Genomic DNA, 16,314 nt, shown 5'->3' with positions numbered 1-16,314 from the left:
TGCGCCTGCCGTTGCCTTAAAAAGCCCGGTGAGAATGCAATCCGGAAAGCAGCTCATACATTCAGCTTTCTCACTGCTTACCTGATTGCTTTTTACAAAGATTACTATCTGCTGTCCACTGATTGACAGAAAAACAATAGTGACGTACCTTGGCCGGTGAGAAAAAGCGGGCTGCGGACAACCCCACCAACCCACCAAGTCGACTTCTCTTCAAAGATCACTCTTTCGTCACTGCTCTCTCTCCTCACAAGTATCCGACCCCTCGCTGTGTCGCTACTAGCTCTCTCGACCGAGCTGCCACTTTTCGTCCTGGTGATTGATCTGTCGCTCTCGCCGTGATGAATCCCGCAAACCCCCCAACTCAACCACCACCCCCCAAAAGGCGCCGCATCGGTGTCCTCACCTCCGGAGGAGATGCCCCCGGTATGAACGGAGCTGTGCGGGCCGTCGTCCGTATGGCCATTCACTCCGACTGCGAAGCCTATGCCGTATACGAAGGTTACGAAGGTCTGGTGGAGGGCGGAGACATGATCAAACAGCTGCACTGGGAGGATGTTCGAGGCTGGCTCTCCCAGGGTGGTACCTTGATTGGTTCTGCCCGTTGTATGTCCTTCCGCGAGAGGCCCGGTCGTCTCCGTGCCGCTAAGAACATGATCCTGCGTGGGATTGACGCGCTGGTTGTGTGCGGTGGTGACGGTAGTTTGACTGGTGCCGACGTCTTCCGTTCCGAATGGCCTGGACTGCTCGAGGAATTGGTCAAGACAAAGGAATTGACCGCGGAGCAGGTCAAGCCTTATACTGTTCTCAACATTGTCGGTCTCGTTGGATCTATCGACAACGACATGTCCGGCACAGACGCCACAATCGGTTGTTACTCCTCGTTAACGCGGATCTGTAACGCCGTCGACGATGTCTTTGACACTGCCTTCTCCCACCAGCGTGGTTTCGTCATCGAAGTCATGGGCCGTCACTGCGGTTGGCTTGCCCTGATGGCTGCCATCAGCACCGGTGCCGACTGGCTCTTCATTCCTGAGATGCCTCCTAAGGACGGCTGGGAGGACATTATGTGTGAGAACATCACAAAGGTAGGACCACAAACCACAATTGGTGTTTGGGTGCTAACTTCTGTAGAACCGTCGTGAACGCGGCAAGCGTCGAACAATCGTCATCATCGCCGAAGGAGCGCAAGACCGACAGCTCAACAAGATCACAAGCGACAGAGTCAAGGACCTCCTGACCGATCGCCTTGGACTTGACACCCGAACCACAATTCTCGGACACACCCAAAGAGGAGGAGCTGCGTGCGCCTACGACCGTCAGCTGTCTACCCTGCAAGGTGTCGAGGCTGTTCGCGCCGTCTTGGAGATGACTCCAGACTCTCCTTCTCCCGTCATCACAATCCGCGAGAATAAGATTCTTCGCACGCCATTGATGGATGCCGTCAGGATGACACAGGAAGTCACATCACATATCAAGAACCGGGACTTTGCAAAGGCTATGGAGTTGCGCGACTCGGAATTTAAGGAGTACCACTACGCCTACCTTAACACCGCCCAGCCCGACCACCCCAAGCTCAACCTACCCAAGGATAAGGTAGGTTAACCCAACACACTGATCCGAACCACGCTAATCGCTTGTGTCTAGCGCATGAGAATTGCCATCGTCCACGTTGGTGCCCCCGCAGGTGGTATGAACCAGGCCACCCGTGCTGCCGTCGCATACTGTCTGACCCGCGGCCACACCCCGATCGCTATCCACAACGGTTTCCCCGGTCTAATCCGGCATCACGCCGATGACCCCATCAGCTCCGTGCGTGAGGTCAAATGGCAAGAAACCGACCCTTGGGTCAACGAAGGAGGTTCAGACATTGGTACAAACCGTGGTCTTCCCAGCGAAGACTACGAGACCACTGCCGCCTGCTTCAAGAAGCATGGCTTCGACGCTCTCTTCGTTGTCGGTGGATTCGAAGCCTTCACAGCTGTCTCCCAACTCCGCGAACAGCGCTCCAAATACGACGCCTTCAAGATCCCCATGGTCGTCCTCCCCGCCACCATCTCCAACAACGTCCCCGGAACCGAATACTCATTAGGTAGTGACACTTGCTTGAACGCTCTCATTGACTTCTGCGACTGCATTCGTCAATCCGCCTCTTCCTCGCGCCGCCGTGTCTTCGTCATCGAAACCCAAGGTGGTAAATCAGGCTACATCGCCACAACAGCCGGTCTCGCCGTCGGCGCAGTAGCAGTGTACATCCCCGAAGAAGGCATCGACATCAAGATGCTCGCTCGCGACATCGACTTCCTCCGCGACAACTTCGCCCGCGACAAGGGCGCCAACCGCGCCGGAAAGATCATTATGCGCAACGAGTCCGCCTCATCAACATACACAACACAAGTCATCGCAGACATGATCAAGGAAGAAGCCAAGGGCCGCTTCGAGTCCCGCGCCGCTGTCCCAGGCCACTTCCAACAAGGAGGCAAACCCTCCCCCATGGACCGCATCCGCGCGCTCCGCATGGCAATCAAGTGTCTCATGCACCTTGAGTCCTACGCCGGCAAGAGCAAGGACGAAATTGCAGCGGACGAAATGTCTGCCACGGTCATTGGAATCAAGGGCTCGCAGGTCCTGTTCTCCGTTATGGGCGGCGAGCAGGGTCTCGAGAAGGTCGAGACAGATTGGACGAGACGTCGCCCTAAGGCTGAGTTCTGGTTGCAGTTGCAGGACACTGTTAATATCCTTAGTGGACGTGCTAGTGCGATTGATGGGAAGGCAGGCGCGAACCAGAGCTGGTCTTGCTATGAGAATGATGATCAGGTTAGGGCGCAGAGTCCGTCTGCTAGAAGGGGACGGGCGTCGTCGTGAACCTATACCGATTGGTCTGATTTAGATGGAGGAGAATCAAGGGTGTATTAGATACTGACTTGGATGGGGCTGTCCCTTTGGAAAGTAGAATCCCCTCTTACTTTTACTCTTACCTTTATGATAACATGTAGCCAATGTGAACGTGAATGCAATGTGAATACAATGACTCAATTTCCACGCTTAGACAATCTAACTAGGCTGATGCTACCTTAATTACCAAAACCTCATTAGCCAACTGCGCCGAGTCTGCATACTCCTACCCATATTTGAACCATTACTCCTCTGTCTCCTTTTCCGACGTCGAAGCCCGGGTCTTGAGTGTTGCCTTGAGAGCGTCCAGTTCATCCAGAAGCTGCACCGTCTCACCGGGACTAGCAATCCACGCCGTCGTCGAAGCCAACCGAGCCTGCACCCGTTAGCCTATCCCCAAGGTTATAGGGAAGTTTGAAAGTAATAGAAACCTTGAAATCATTCGCGCCCGCAGACAAAAACTGATCGCCGACATGCAACGTACGTGCAGGATCAATCCCACCAAAATACTGCTGACAGGCACGGACACCCCAAGACTTATCGCCAATATCAACAAAGACATCATTCCCGCCTACAGAATCAGCGCATTGAATTAGCATACAGAGCTGCTCAGAGTCCGGTTTCCTGCGCTTCCGGGACGGAAAGTCGCGGATGTAATGGCAGACGAAAAAGGGGGAGGCACCATTGAATGCGCAAAAGGGGAGTCGGGATGCGACTTGGGACCTTTCGACTGTGTTTTGCACGACGAGCACGGTTTCCTCGAGCTGTTCGCGGAAGAGACGGCCTTTGCTCTGTGGGTAGACGCCGACGGCGCGGTCCTTGCGGAGGACGGAGACGGGGAGGTTCAGGTTTGCGACGCATGCGCGGAGGGCGTTTTCTGCTATGCTGAGGAGTTCTTTGATGTCGTCTTCTTTCCAGGTGGCCATTTCGCCGATGAGCCATTGTTCGCGGGGGACGTAGGCGAGTCTGTATTGTGAGGTGCTGTCGTATTTGAAGAGGTAGTTGCTTTCGCCGCCCATAACTATGAGTGCGGATCGTTGGTCATCTGTGAGATCTGGGGTGTCATGTAAGACGTCAAGAAGACCCTTTAGTCGTTCATAGTATTTTGCTTCTTCAGTATAGCCAGCGGCCGTTACGATACCAACCTTGATGCCCTGCTGGAGGAGACGGATGATTCGCTCGATGACAGGGTTATCAGGGTCCAGGTTCTCACCATCGTCGTATAGGGTGACATCTCCATCAAAGGTAACGAGTTCAATGCCATTCGTATGTAAGAGACCGAGAATCTGCGCCGAGTTCAGAATCAAGCGGACGTCGTTGAATGACGGGGCGACAAAGCGCCGCCGGCTGATATGCCGTTGTTCGTCCTGGTACTTGAACGCTTCGGCCAGGTAAAGCCTGGTGAAGAAAGTGCCGACGGTCGGAATAAGGAGCTTGAGTTTCGAGTGCCCGGCGTAATTATTCTCCTCATGTTCGACTAGCAGAGTTAGTACTACCCTTCACATGGGAACGAGTTGTCTACTGTGATCATTCAAAAGACGCTCTACATCTCGGAAGATTTCCGCGTAGCGCTGGTGAGTGTCGAGGGCGACTGCAGCGAGCTTGCTCGTATCTTCCTGTTGCCATAGGTGGACGGCTGTTGGCTGGGAGTGCAGCACGAATGGCACGGCCAGAAGGGCCTGTTCCTGTCAGATACCAGTGACGACAGTGGTCGAAGTTCCACAACCACAGACCTTAATCCATTCAATCTGCATGCATGGTTAGCCGGAGTTTTGCAAGTAGGGCAGGAATTTGTACCAATTGGTCTCGTCGGTGAGACTGAGGTGCGTTAGCGGGGGGTTGTGACTGTGAAGGGTACTTTTGAAGATAAGGCACACCTTGAGGGCATCTGCGAGTGTTAGCTAGCGCGTTAAGGTTCGGTGAGCGAAGGACTTACATTCAACGCGGTAGCGGGTAGTCATGTTGGATAATTAGGAAGTGAATGAGATAAATGGGAGTATAGTATATAGTTATAGACCGAGTAAAGAACAGAGAGATGTGTAAAGAAGACAGAGAGCAGAAAGGTGAAGATATTCAGTTGTTGAGAGCTCCTGCCGTCGTACAAGCTTCTGTTCTCGACTCTCATTGGTTGATATCTACTGCCTCAGGCACATATAGAGGGGTCCAGCCTTATCAGCTGACTGCTACTTCCCCATTGGGCCTAGCTCTCGGCGGGCTCCGGCCATTAGCTGCCTTGCCCGTATGACAACAAGGCATTAACTATTCAGGCATCAACCTCAGGCACCAAGGCCTCAAGTCGGGGTAGGTGGATATTGCGGCCATCGCGGGGAACTATACACCACCTCACCACCACCATGGTTCCTAAAACACTATCCAGGCTGCTACCCAGCACAACAAGAACCTTTTCACTCCTCCAATCTAAAGCATACAGCACAATGAGCAGAAAATACCCTCTTGCAAAACCACCCCGCCACAAGCCCCCAATGGAACGATGGAAGCTGGACTTTTCCACTCCTACCACCATCCATACCACATATATCGGCGTTCAACGACATGATACCACACTAGATACCCTATCAGCTTATAGAAATGCACTCGAGACCATTGAGCTCATATTGAAAGATACAACAAGCGAGAAACTCACATTCCTAGAAGGCGACGACGCACCTGAGTCAACAATCTGGGTATCCTACTCTACCCAGAACAACAACCAAGTCGATCTACTATCACTATACCAATCCTTGTCCAATCCCAAACAAATCGGCCTCTGGAAAGAATCATTCACAACGCCAACATCGCGCCTCGAAACAAACTACTCAGGGCTAGACTACCTCCCCGGCCTCGCCAGACTCCCCGGGACAAACTCAAAGATCACCGGCCACGAATTAACAGCATACTGGGGCGCAGCAAGAGATCGGATACCCAATTCCGCAACGGACTTGTTCGGTGAGAACGAAGATGCAAAGCTGAAACTCGAAAAGGTTCAAAACCAAGAATCCCTCGGACGCCGTCTACATGGTACAAACACAGCAGATAATATAGTGCACATCCGCTCAGGCCAATTCTGGGAAAACTGCTCCCAAGAGGAAAGTGCTGCATATGAAGAGAATCTCCAACCGGCTCTAATGCATGGCCTTCGGTATGTCTGGGAGAATAGGACTGAATCAGGTGCATTAGGGCTGCGGTTCCTCCGGAATACTGATCAGCATGGGCATGAGAGTGACCACGGCCACGGTCTGTCCGCTTCCTCTGCCTCCGCCCCCAGCTCTTTTCCCCGCGGCGGAGACCATCCGTCCCGCGCGACTTCACCCCCACCCCCAAACATTGATGTTGTGGGGGCAGGGAGGAAAGAAGGGGCAAAAGAAACATGCGCATCCGGCTTCTTCCGGAACCTCACCGACCTTGAGAAATGGGCAAAGGGACACCCGTCACACCATAAGATCTTTAATGGAGCGATTCAGCATGCCCGGCGGTTCGGAGAGAGTAGGAAGTTTAGGACTTGGCATGAAGTTTCTGTGCTTAAGGCCGGGGAGGCGGAGTTTGAGTATTTGAATTGTGTCAGGGGGACGGGGGTTACGGGGTTCTTGGAGTTGAGGGGGGTGGATTTGTAGATAGGTAGGGGTCTAGGTAGAAAGAGCTAAGTTAAGCTAGATAGGTATGTAAATAACATTCATTGTGTTCAGTTCAGTTCATTTCACTTCATCTAATTTCATATCATATGTCTATATCAACACCTAATAGTCATACTATATCGAGCAGGAGCTCGAACGCATCTAGCCAAAACCACAAAGTAGTCCGGCCCACTCTATATACTCCCCCCCAAGCCTAGAGAACACCTTCATACCAAAGGGAAAAGGCAAAAACAAAGCCTAAACCCTTTCAATATTCCTCCCCTCCGCCTTCTCCTCATCCACCCGTCCGGACATCTCCTGCGCCATAGCCATATCCCTCTCCTCCCCAATCTTCCCCTCAACCAAATCCCTCTGTTCCGCATCCCTATTCCCCCAAATCCCAATCCGCCACCATGGCAACATAAACAACTTATCCATATCCTCCAAACTCCGCCCCGCGGTCTCCGGAATCGAGAAAAACACCCAAGCACCACCAAGAATCGTAACAGCAGCAAAACACCAAAATGTTCCCTTCGGATCAATCCCGCCCTCCGCAGTGGGGAGAAGCATATTCGGCACGGCACGGGAGTTGCCGTACTGGTTTGCGAAGTGCAGTGTCATTGCCGTTGAGGTCGCCATTGCGCGGATTCGAAGGGGGAAGAGTTCGGCGGTAAGCAGGTACTGCATTGAGTTCCACCCCAGGGCCCAGCCTACGCCGGATATGTAGATCATGGCGATTGCGCCGCGGGAGGGGCCCTTCAATCCGCTGGAGAGGGTGAAGGAGTCGTCGACGCCAAGTTGTGGGACGGCGGTTAGGAAGCCTGCGATGTAGATCATTGAGATGGCTTGCAGGGTTATTCCGATGAGGAGGGCGCGCTTGCGGCCTATGACATCGACTAGGAATAAAGCGCAAACAACAGCCGCAACGAGCTTGACGATTCCAAAGACAGCAGTAACAAGGAGGCCCTCTTCACTCCCGCCAATCCCCAAAAGCGAAAACAATTGCGGCGCATAGACGGTGATCGAGCCTGCACCTGACCACTGCGAAAGAATCTGTACGCCCGTCGCAAGATAGAATCGATACAAGTTCTCCGGAACAAGGAAGGACTCTTTCAAGATCCCGACCCAGCCGAGTCCCATCGTCGCTTCCATTTCGTGTTCGTGGGATGAGCGGATCGCGTTGATCTCGTCTTGCACGTAGGGATGGTCGGGCGGGAGGTTGCGGATTTTGGAAAGATTTGTGAGGGCTTGCTCGTATTTTGAGCGCTTGATGAGGTACCGGGGTGATTCGATTTGGAGGAAGGAGAGGATGAAGATTATTCCTGCGAACATTATGTGTAGGCTTGTTGGGACTGCAATGATTACAGAATATGTTAGGACTTGTTTTGGTGGGTTGGAAAGGAGGGAGATAGGGCTTACCGAGCCATCTGTCATGCGTGTTATCGCCCATATGAACTTCACAGCCGTAGTTTGCAAAGTAGGCGAGCACGATACCGAGGTAGACGCAGCCAGTGAAGACGCAGGTGCAGAGACCTCTGACTGCGACGGGGGCCTGTAATATTTATATTAGCCAATTCCCTTTGTCAGACTACGGTAGGAGACATACAATCTCAGCAAGATAGACAGGGCCAACGACGACAGTAGCACCGACACCAAGACCGGCAACGAGACGTCCAGCGTAGACCATACCGCTGAACAAGGTATTAGTTACCATCAACAAGTATGAGACAGGGTAGGCAACATACAGATTCCCACCATGCCCCATGAAAATAGCAATACCCAAAATCCAGATCATACACAGACCACGTGCAGTCCAAAGACGTCCAAGTCTATCACAAGCAAGGAAAGCACTGCACCATTGACAATTAGCGAAGTTCTTCTTCCCTCCTTTCCCCTCCAATCGTCCAAGTCAAAGAGGCAAGAACATACACTAAAGCCCCCCCAATACTCCCCAACTGCACCATAGCCGTAACATTCGCGCGAATATTCGTCTGCTCAACAGACGAGTAGGAATCAAAGTTGATCGTGCGCTGAAAGTCTACACTGTCAAAAGCACCCGTGATCAAACCCTCATCGACACCGCGGGCAGCGCCCATGAGACCGAATGAAAGCACAGCAAACCATAGCCGCCAGTTGTAGATTTCTTTGGGGGCGTCCCCACTGTTGAGGCGGAAGACGTTGAGGGGTTGTTTGGGGCCGCCGGCCATTTTGGCTTGGGCTTGGAAGGGTATGAAATAGGTGAGAGGAGAGGAGAGGAGAGGAGAGGTCTCGATGGCAAAGAAGAAAGTAGGAAGAGAAGAGGGGAGAAAAAGAAAAGGTATCAGCCCGAATCTCAACACCCCGCAACAGCGGGACAGACAGAGTTCTTTATACCCCAGTCCAGTCCAGTCCGAGTCAAGTCCCAGTCAAGTCCCAGTGTCGGTGTCCAGAAGAACACTCAGAACTCCAAGAAAGCCCCAAGCCACTACCGAAGCAAGCAGCACCAAGGCGTAAGCCACTCACCGGGGAGAAAGACAAGCAAACCAAAACCACAATGACAAGACCAAGCTCGTAATACCACCGCTTCTCCAACTAACCCCAGTTTACTCACCTTCCAAGAGCACCCCAGACCAGTAAAAGTTCCACCGGGAATCGGCGAATCCACAAATCCACAGTGTATGGGGAAAGAGATGGCGTCAAGTGACACGGCAAAAAACCACGCAGCAGCGTCGCATCGGAGATAACCTACCAGCAGAAGCAGAAGCAGCCAAGCAGCAATAATCTCCCCAACCAGGCCCAGGTCCGCGATTCACCAGTCATGTAGAGCATGCAGCATCAGTCCACCTTCGGACGTTGTCCGTCAGACAAAAGGTTGAGAAGCCCGGGGCAGGGGGCACGGTCCTGGAGGAACGCCATCAGAAACGCAAGAGAGCTTATTGGTTCAGGACACAAAGACGCGGGGAGCGTGGGGTCTCCAAACCAGAATGAGAGAAGGTGTGGTCGATCGGAGAAGGCCCGAGGGGGTGGCCGAGGTTAAGTTTCGTTGACTAATGTAAACTGGTGTTGTACGAAGAAGACAAAGAAGACTACAAAGATGTAGCATGGGATGGGATAATAGTGATATTCTCCGAGTATGTCCTACTCTGTACTCCAGTTGTCCCAGATGACACACAGGCTACAGCGAAGATCAGGCTGGGCAGGGCTTGTTCATTGGGGAAATGCGGTACTTCACTCTTGGCAAGGCTTCGCGCTGCTTAGGGTTTAGTGCATTACATCAATTACTTCCATTGCATTAGGAGGGTTACATACATATGCACCCATATCACTTCCATTGATCACTAATATACTAGATACATAATTATGGCCGCCACTTGAATGCCGGGTTGCGCCAGTCCAGGTCCTGGATCTGCTGCTGCGACAGTCCCGCCAGCGCCTGATCTACATCGGTCCTCTCACGCTTCCTGTTATCCCATCTCATCCACGCCCAGAGCGACAAGCTAAGAATAAGACTCGTGCTAGCCGTCGCTAGGTTCAGCCCATTTCCAATGTGATAGTCGGGCGCGTCGAACTGCAGAAACGACCACGTCGAGATAAGCCCTCCGATATTTCCGAACATGACTGTCGTGCCGATCGCTGCACTCCGAGCTGTATCCGAAACGACATTATTGGAAGAGTGCGCATTGCAGAGTGCTCCAAACGCAAACGCCCCACTGGCAATCAAAAATGTCGCACCATATCGTGTCATTGCGTCGCTGCTTGCTAGGAACATGATGTATCCAGTCATCATGAGAGGTGGACCGGCGACGAAGAAGGCCATGCGATTGTCGAATCGCCAACTCAAGAATGGAAAGAGCACTGTGAAGAATGCCCCCACTACATATGGCGGGACGGTATGCAGTTGCTGGCTGACGACGCTGGCATCGGGGTAGATGGTTCGCACAATAGTCGGAGCAAAGAACGCCAGGCCCTGCACAGTGATGTTGTTCAAGAGGAAGATGAACGAGGTACCGAGAGTCACTGGGCTGAAGATGCCGCGCATCAACTTCTTGGTATCAATCTTGTCGAGCACTTCTGTCGTCGCTACACGCTCCGATTTGAGTCGCGCAATGGCCAGATCCTTTTCTTCCTGGTTTAGCCAGCGCGCAGTTTCAGGACGGTCGGTCAGGGTCAGGAATGCGATCAATCCAAGAGCAATCGTTACCACTCCCTCGATCGCAAAGATCATGCGCCAAGTGTGAAGGCTTCCAAAGTGGTCAAGAGTCAGAATTGCAGAGGCGAGCAGACCTCCGAATGCTCCAGCAAGAGGCGCCATGACGATATAAAGCGACAGTCGGAAAGCCAGCTCGCTGCGGCGATACCACCGCGACAGACTATACGGTCAGCTTGACACGAAACACAGGCCAAGCGACTTACTAGTAGGCAATTCCGGGCATCATGCCCGCTTCAAAGATACCAAGCACGAACCGAACACCTGATGCCTCTGCCTGGGTGTCGACAAAGGCTGTTGCGACAGAAGATACGCCGAAGAGAAGAGTGCTCAGAGGCAGGAACCAGCCGGGACCCATCCATTTACAGGCAAGATTGCAAGGAATCTCGAAGATGATATAAGAGATGTAAAAGACACTGAGAACAGCATTATAATCATTGCCAGTCATGTTCAAATCGGTATCGAAGCCGGCGAGACGCGCATTACCTGTCGACGATCAGTAACAAGATTATACAGGAAAAATCTTTCAGACTCACCAATGTTTGCGCGATCGATGAAACAGAACAGATATAACAAAGACACAGTAGGTAGCAGGCAAAAGTCCATCTTCAACCTAAGACGCGACTCGGCCTTTTTGTCAAACTCGAACAGTGCATTTCCATACTGATCGGTCGCTGCCAAACCACGACCAGCAAACTCATGGGTAGCATCGCCCTTCAGGTTCTCTTGGTGTCCAGTCATGGCTTTCTCGTCAGCCACTGCCGCTCCTCGTTCGATCGCCATTCTGCTGTTGTCGGAAGGAAGTCGCAGCGGAAGAAAGCCCCGGAAGCTTGGGTAGCAGAGATAGGAGCTTACCCCGTCTTTATAGCCCAGCCGGTCGGTTGCAGCTCTTATCGGAAATACCGACTGGAGCCAAAAACCTCGGAAGGGACCAGCTCCACGAACAACAGTCTGGGGTATCCGATCTGGGCGTTGTGGGGTGAAAGCCGTGGCTTGGGATGTTGAGCTCTGGAAGCTGGCAGGTCGGGAGTTTGGACTGCAAACCACGGCATTTAGCCTCACCAGAGTTGGTCAAGTTTGGACGAGTCAAAGAGCAGAAGGATCCTGTGGCTTGGCTGGCAAGAGCAAGCGACGCACATTCGTGCGAAGTTGAGAGTCTTCGGAAAAGAAAAAGAGTGTTCTGTACTACTGTCTGGCCAGCTACGTGTTCCCTTCTCAACCAAATTCCCGCTTATCTTGAGCGTTCGATTTCCAAAAGACACCGGAGTTTGAGAATGAAAATGCTGAGACTGATAGCTCCAACAAAGAAACTTGGCGGTTGAGCATTGCTTCTTCAGGCATGTTTCCCGAGATAATGGCAGCCAGGAGATCTTGGCCAGTTATGTGCCAAGGGGCCGACTTGGCGGACTGATTGGCTGGACCAGCCTAGGGCCAGCCACTGAAACATGGAACCAGTCGTGTGCCAGCCAAAGTGTCAGCAGCTGGTCGGTGAAGCTTTTGGGAGCGATGAGATGCAGATAAAAAGCTTCATTTAGGACGTGAAGTAGGTATGAGCGTGGGTGCTTTGCAGTGTTGGAAATCTCGCTAGATACTCTTCTTGAAACATACAATCATGACCATGAAGACATTGAGACCAAAAAAAAGACGGAACAATGCCAAGGGAGCCAAGAAGACTAAAATCCCCGCGTTGTCACCCCGCACTTTGCAGTGGCCACTGTGGGACTTGTTCTGATACTGTGGAGATGACCATCTTCTGTCCCATGTGATTATCTCGTATGGGCTACCCCAGATGTTGACAACTCCAAGCGAAGCAGGAAAAGTGGGAGAGGGATTACTTCTATCTTTTGTGGGGATGTCTATTGTGGAAGGACCGATCCTGATGTGCCGTACTCTGTAAAGGGAAAGAACGTTGGCAGCGTGTCTCGATTAGCATTACTGCAAAGACATCCAAGTTGCTGTCCTCTGTAGAGCTATACGGCATAATCTAGAACTCCTTGTCCAGCACCTACAGGGCCAAGAGCCAAGTTCTCGACTGTGTCTTCTTGTCTAAGCAAACAACAACCGGGAAACGCATCTACCGAGCATACCTTATCAACTTGCCGCAGTTATTTGCCAGTCAAGACCAAGCGCCTGCCCAGAGTTTGCCATGGCGCTTGGCTGAGCGTATGATAAAGAAACACGAACGAGCCTTCCATCCGAGATTCGGAAGCGCATTCGGAATTCGGAAACCTTTATTTTTTCTGGCCATGTTGACAGCCTCCCTCAATAAACCATGATCAGCAATAGCATTAGAATAAAGAAGCAAATTGACGGCTTCTCGCATACTCGGCGCGGGGTCTTAATCACCAACGAGGCCAACTTCTAGCGGTGTCCAGGCACAAGCATGGATCACTGACCATAGAAGCGTGCAATTGAAATTTTATAACATGAGCAGTGGTTGTATCGGGGGATCATAGTCCATATTTCTTCGCTCAGATATACCATTCCGAGTTTGTATGCCTGTCAATGTTAGGATAACCACACCAGCCCCAGACAATATCATGATAACTCAGCGACCTGCGAAATAAGGTATTCCGGGTTTCTCCAAGGACCTGAATCATTGTCAACGATGCTCCATGAGTATTAAGCTATGCACATATGCGGAAGAAAGCAACAGGACCTACCGGCGCATATGCCAACAAGCGCTCGCCATATATGGGAAGCCGACCCCGAACTCAGACTTGCATGATCATTCACCCTTCTTTTTCTTCTTTACCTTTTTTTCGATAAAGCTACCCCAACCTTGGGGTTGATGGCCCCGATTGAGGCTGGCCTGGGGCAGATCTCCACATGGAGCTACCGGTGCCTTTTCAGACCAGATCTGTCACAGGCGGAACAGCCCGCTTCTTTCACGATGCCACTACGGATGATATCTCCTCGCTTAGTCCCAGGACATGGTTTCTCGAGCTGCATCCTCTCGGCCCGACCTGACCACATACATCTTATACCAAGCCGATCCTCGCCCATCAATACGGTCTTGCCTCTCGGGCCGAGATGGAAGATGAAGGCGATAACCAATCGCTAGATATCCAGAAGCTCTCACATGGAATAACCTCTTTCCATGCATCTCGATCATTCCTCCATGAAGGTTCCCCATCATCTCGCGAATGGGATCTCTGCCGCGGGAAGAGGATTTAGGTTCGGCTCGAGTATCTCGACGGACAGCGGATAGCTGCATTAATCTTGACCAGGCGAGGAGATGAGATGAGATCGGACGAGATGCATGAAAATGTCTCGGGAAAGCTGGTATCGTGGTCCGACGTCAAGCGGGCGAAGGAGTATGCAGCCATTCATGAGTGCCATCTCTCATCGCGGGCTTCATCACCAAGGTCAGCGAAGGGATACCTTTATTTTGGAGAAGGATATAAAGTGGCTTAACCGACCAGGTTATTGTCACTGCAAACACCACGTCGTCTCTTGACGATAAGTCAAGCCGAGCGTAAAAGACATATTAGCGCAAGTCCAAATATTCAAGGAGCAAGAATCTCAACCATTACTCAAGTCTCAACAGACTAGAGCAAGCAAACCAAATAACCGAATAGCCTTCTCCGTCTCAGTCTCAGCCCTTAATACTCAAGACTCCAAGCCAGGAACACCACTACCCCCCGACATCGATCCTTTCATTTCCCATGCACCAAACCTAACCTAGGCATCTCAAGCAGGAACAAGATATCCATTCCTAGGATCCTGCATGTAACTACCGACTCGTCCTACTCTACTCCCGGCTACCGAGACTTTAGCATGTACGGTGTGCGGATATGTAGGTACAACTATCCATAGCACGAACAACTATAAACCCCCCACACCGTACCGCGGACAAGGACCATCCAAAACGCCAAGCACCACTAGCCGCACGCTCCAATCCTCTTTTTCCACGCTCTTACTCTACCAGGGCCCTACCTAGGTAAGCACTAGCATAACGGCGTTGGTATTGGTAGTTAGCATGCAGGGTGCAGGATGCAGAGAGCAGAGGGCTAAGTGAAGCCGAGTCGACTAGGTGAGTCAGGTTAATATAAATTGGTGCCAGGTATGTCATTTTCGGCGTCGCGTTGGGGGTCTATGAGGATGATGCACGTGTAAATGCAGGGAAGCAATTTGGATAATGATATCCGGAAGTTAAAGCTACGGTTCACTGGTCTGCTGGTGTAGTGGGACTCGGGTGCCTGGATGCGCGTCCACAGCCGATGCAGGTTGTGAGCAGAGAAGCAAGGATTGAGATAGATAAGATAAGGCGAGGGGTAAGCAAGGGAAAGAGGAACAGGCACACGTCGTAAACAACTCAGTTCATTTCGCTGAAACACGCCACTGTCATCATGGCCATGCTTCTTCAATTAGTATGTGGCTACTCCGCTCTAACTGCAGAAGATAGCCAAAACCGCTTCCTGAAAGGCCCACTCCCCCGATGTCATTATGCCCTAACATGCACCCTGAACTTCTTACAGCACCACCGCCAAGCCGAGCAAGCCGAGTGCACCAAGTAGACTGGCGGCAACCTCGCCAGTGGCGTGCGGAGCAAGACCGGAGGATGTCTCTGTGGCGGGTGAGTCGCCGCTCTCACCGCTAGCTGAGTCACCGTCGCTATCAGTGGAACCGGTGGACGTGGGTGCTGGTGTTCGGGTAGTGTTGAGGTCGACGTCACCGGCGGCGGCTTGCGATTTAATTGCTAGGACGTAGCTCTTAACCTCCGATGGGAGATCTTCGTACCAGCTCGGGGTATTACCGGCCGAGAAATCCGAGGCGATTGAGCTGCGACCGCTTGACATCATGAGCTGAGCGAGGACGGTAGGAGGAACGGCGGTGATGATATCGTTGATAATAGAGGAAGGTGGTTGAAGTAAGTTCCCACCAGGAGCCGTGTAGTTGACTGTGTAGGGAGTGGCGCTAGGGAACGCTGACAGGAGTTGGTCTCTTGAGCAGTGTTAATGTATACTATTGAGAGAGCCATCATCGGGTAAAACTCACGCAGCTTGTTGCATCTCAGTTCCATTGACGGTAGCGGTAACCTCATCTCCCAGAACACCAATGGTGCTCATGAGGCCCATGGCAACATAACGAAGGAAATGCATACTGAGAAATCTCGAGTTGCGTGAAGTGCTCTGAGGTCAAGCAGTGGCCTCGAAGAAAAGCAACACAGCCAAGACAGAGCAACGCAAATCTTAAGTAAAGGCGATGAAGTATTCCTTATATCAAATTGCGGGGAAATGGCAATCGGGACGGCCAGAAAGGTCCGGGGTTGTGTCTTTCACAGTACGGGCGACTCGACTCAGGGCACTCAGTGACACAATTGGACAGGTACGAGTATAAACTCCTGGGGCCGTGTATACCGAAGCCGCCGTCAAACCTCGGACATTCCCATGAGGCTGTTGAGACCGATTGTTGCGATTGGTGTGTAACTGACGTCGAGGTAGATCTGACTCGGGCCGCATGATTCAGGGACTTGCGGAGAAGAGACCGAGCGACCAACCCGAGTGTCGATGCAAGACATGTCAATATACCAATATGTCAGACCAGGCCTCTCCAGCTCAAAGTACACCAATCGGGCCTCACGGCTGAGGCGGCTGGCATGACCGAGGGTGGCGCTTGACT

The 16,314-nt window shown here is 52.1% G+C and overlaps 6 protein-coding genes across 6 annotated transcripts; 2 read left to right on the top strand and 4 right to left on the bottom strand.

Moving 5' to 3' along the window:
- The first annotated feature begins 232 nt into the window (after positions 1-232).
- On the top strand, positions 233-3,070 carry BDV14DRAFT_38158 (ATP-dependent 6-phosphofructokinase). The gene is made up of 3 exons (XM_073776657.1): positions 233-1,085; positions 1,132-1,593; positions 1,645-3,070. The coding sequence occupies exons 1-3, from the start codon at positions 339-341 to the stop codon at positions 2,860-2,862; spliced, it is 2,427 nt and encodes an 808-aa protein (XP_073629611.1). The 5' UTR covers positions 233-338; the 3' UTR covers positions 2,863-3,070.
- Positions 3,000-4,961, bottom strand: isn1 (IMP 5'-nucleotidase ISN1). The gene is made up of 8 exons (XM_073776655.1): positions 4,829-4,961; positions 4,770-4,780; positions 4,690-4,710; positions 4,626-4,640; positions 4,415-4,571; positions 3,575-4,369; positions 3,324-3,463; positions 3,000-3,268 (listed from the first exon to the last, which is right to left on the bottom strand). Exons 1-8 carry the CDS (start codon positions 4,851-4,853, stop codon positions 3,137-3,139), a joined length of 1,296 nt encoding a protein of 431 aa, XP_073629610.1. The 5' UTR covers positions 4,854-4,961; the 3' UTR covers positions 3,000-3,136.
- Positions 4,962-5,327: 366 nt separating this feature from the next.
- BDV14DRAFT_198767 (phenylacetaldoxime dehydratase family protein) lies at positions 5,328-6,503 on the top strand (the record flags this gene model as incomplete). Its single annotated transcript, XM_073773037.1, has 1 exon — positions 5,328-6,503. The coding sequence occupies one exon, from the start codon at positions 5,328-5,330 to the stop codon at positions 6,501-6,503; it is 1,176 nt and encodes a 391-aa protein (XP_073629609.1).
- A 66-nt stretch (positions 6,504-6,569) lies between these two features.
- On the bottom strand, positions 6,570-8,891 carry BDV14DRAFT_170957 (putative MFS quinate transporter). Its single transcript, XM_073768309.1, has 5 exons — positions 8,433-8,891; positions 8,249-8,353; positions 8,110-8,194; positions 7,923-8,055; positions 6,570-7,855 (listed from the first exon to the last, which is right to left on the bottom strand). Exons 1-5 carry the CDS (start codon positions 8,708-8,710, stop codon positions 6,762-6,764), a joined length of 1,695 nt encoding a protein of 564 aa, XP_073629608.1. The 5' UTR covers positions 8,711-8,891; the 3' UTR covers positions 6,570-6,761.
- An 880-nt stretch (positions 8,892-9,771) lies between these two features.
- On the bottom strand, positions 9,772-11,472 carry BDV14DRAFT_207931 (putative MFS transporter; the record flags this gene model as incomplete). Its single annotated transcript, XM_073775276.1, has 3 exons — positions 9,772-10,852; positions 10,896-11,175; positions 11,226-11,472. 3 exons carry the CDS (start codon positions 11,470-11,472, stop codon positions 9,841-9,843), a joined length of 1,539 nt encoding a protein of 512 aa, XP_073629607.1. The 3' UTR covers positions 9,772-9,840.
- A 3,491-nt stretch (positions 11,473-14,963) lies between these two features.
- Positions 14,964-16,032, bottom strand: BDV14DRAFT_38095 (uncharacterized protein). The gene is made up of 2 exons (XM_073776654.1): positions 15,691-16,032; positions 14,964-15,636 (listed from the first exon to the last, which is right to left on the bottom strand). The coding sequence occupies exons 1-2, from the start codon at positions 15,792-15,794 to the stop codon at positions 15,165-15,167; spliced, it is 576 nt and encodes a 191-aa protein (XP_073629606.1). The 5' UTR covers positions 15,795-16,032; the 3' UTR covers positions 14,964-15,164.
- Between the last annotated feature and the right edge of the window lie 282 nt (positions 16,033-16,314).

This window comes from Aspergillus stella-maris, assembly GCF_047715825.1.
Source record: "Aspergillus stella-maris strain CBS 113639 unplaced genomic scaffold BDV14scaffold_18, whole genome shotgun sequence".
Lineage (NCBI taxonomy): Eukaryota > Fungi > Ascomycota > Eurotiomycetes > Eurotiales > Aspergillaceae > Aspergillus > Aspergillus stella-maris.
This window is presented reverse-complemented; position numbering and strand designations above follow the sequence as displayed.

Bases quoted from the DNA above. Each gene is read 5' to 3' on its own strand.
- isn1 (XM_073776655.1), bottom strand. From the start codon at position 4,853: ATGACTACCCGCTACCGCGTTGAAT. The intron at 4,370-4,414 runs GTAGACAACTCG...TAACTCTGCTAG, and splicing joins GCGTCTTTTGAATGATCACA to TCGAACATGAGGAGAATAAT. The intron at 3,269-3,323 runs GTTTCTATTACT...TAACGGGTGCAG, and splicing joins CGGGCGCGAATGATTTCAAG to GCTCGGTTGGCTTCGACGAC.
- BDV14DRAFT_38158 (XM_073776657.1), top strand. From the start codon at position 339: ATGAATCCCGCAAACCCCCCAACTCAACCACCACCCCCCAAAAGGCGC. The intron at 1,086-1,131 runs GTAGGACCACAA...TAACTTCTGTAG, and splicing joins TGTGTGAGAACATCACAAAG to AACCGTCGTGAACGCGGCAA. The intron at 1,594-1,644 runs GTAGGTTAACCC...GCTTGTGTCTAG, and splicing joins TCAACCTACCCAAGGATAAG to CGCATGAGAATTGCCATCGT.
- BDV14DRAFT_170957 (XM_073768309.1), bottom strand. From the start codon at position 8,710: ATGGCCGGCGGCCCCAAACAACCCCTCAACGTCTTCCGCCTCAACAGT. The intron at 8,195-8,248 runs GTATGTTGCCTA...TACCTTGTTCAG, and splicing joins ATGGGGCATGGTGGGAATCT to CGGTATGGTCTACGCTGGAC. The intron at 7,856-7,922 runs GTAAGCCCTATC...TAATCATTGCAG, and splicing joins CACGCATGACAGATGGCTCG to TCCCAACAAGCCTACACATA.
- BDV14DRAFT_38095 (XM_073776654.1), bottom strand. From the start codon at position 15,794: ATGCATTTCCTTCGTTATGTTGCCATGGGCCTCATGAGCACCATTGGT. The intron at 15,637-15,690 runs GTGAGTTTTACC...ACACTGCTCAAG, and splicing joins ACTGAGATGCAACAAGCTGC to AGACCAACTCCTGTCAGCGT.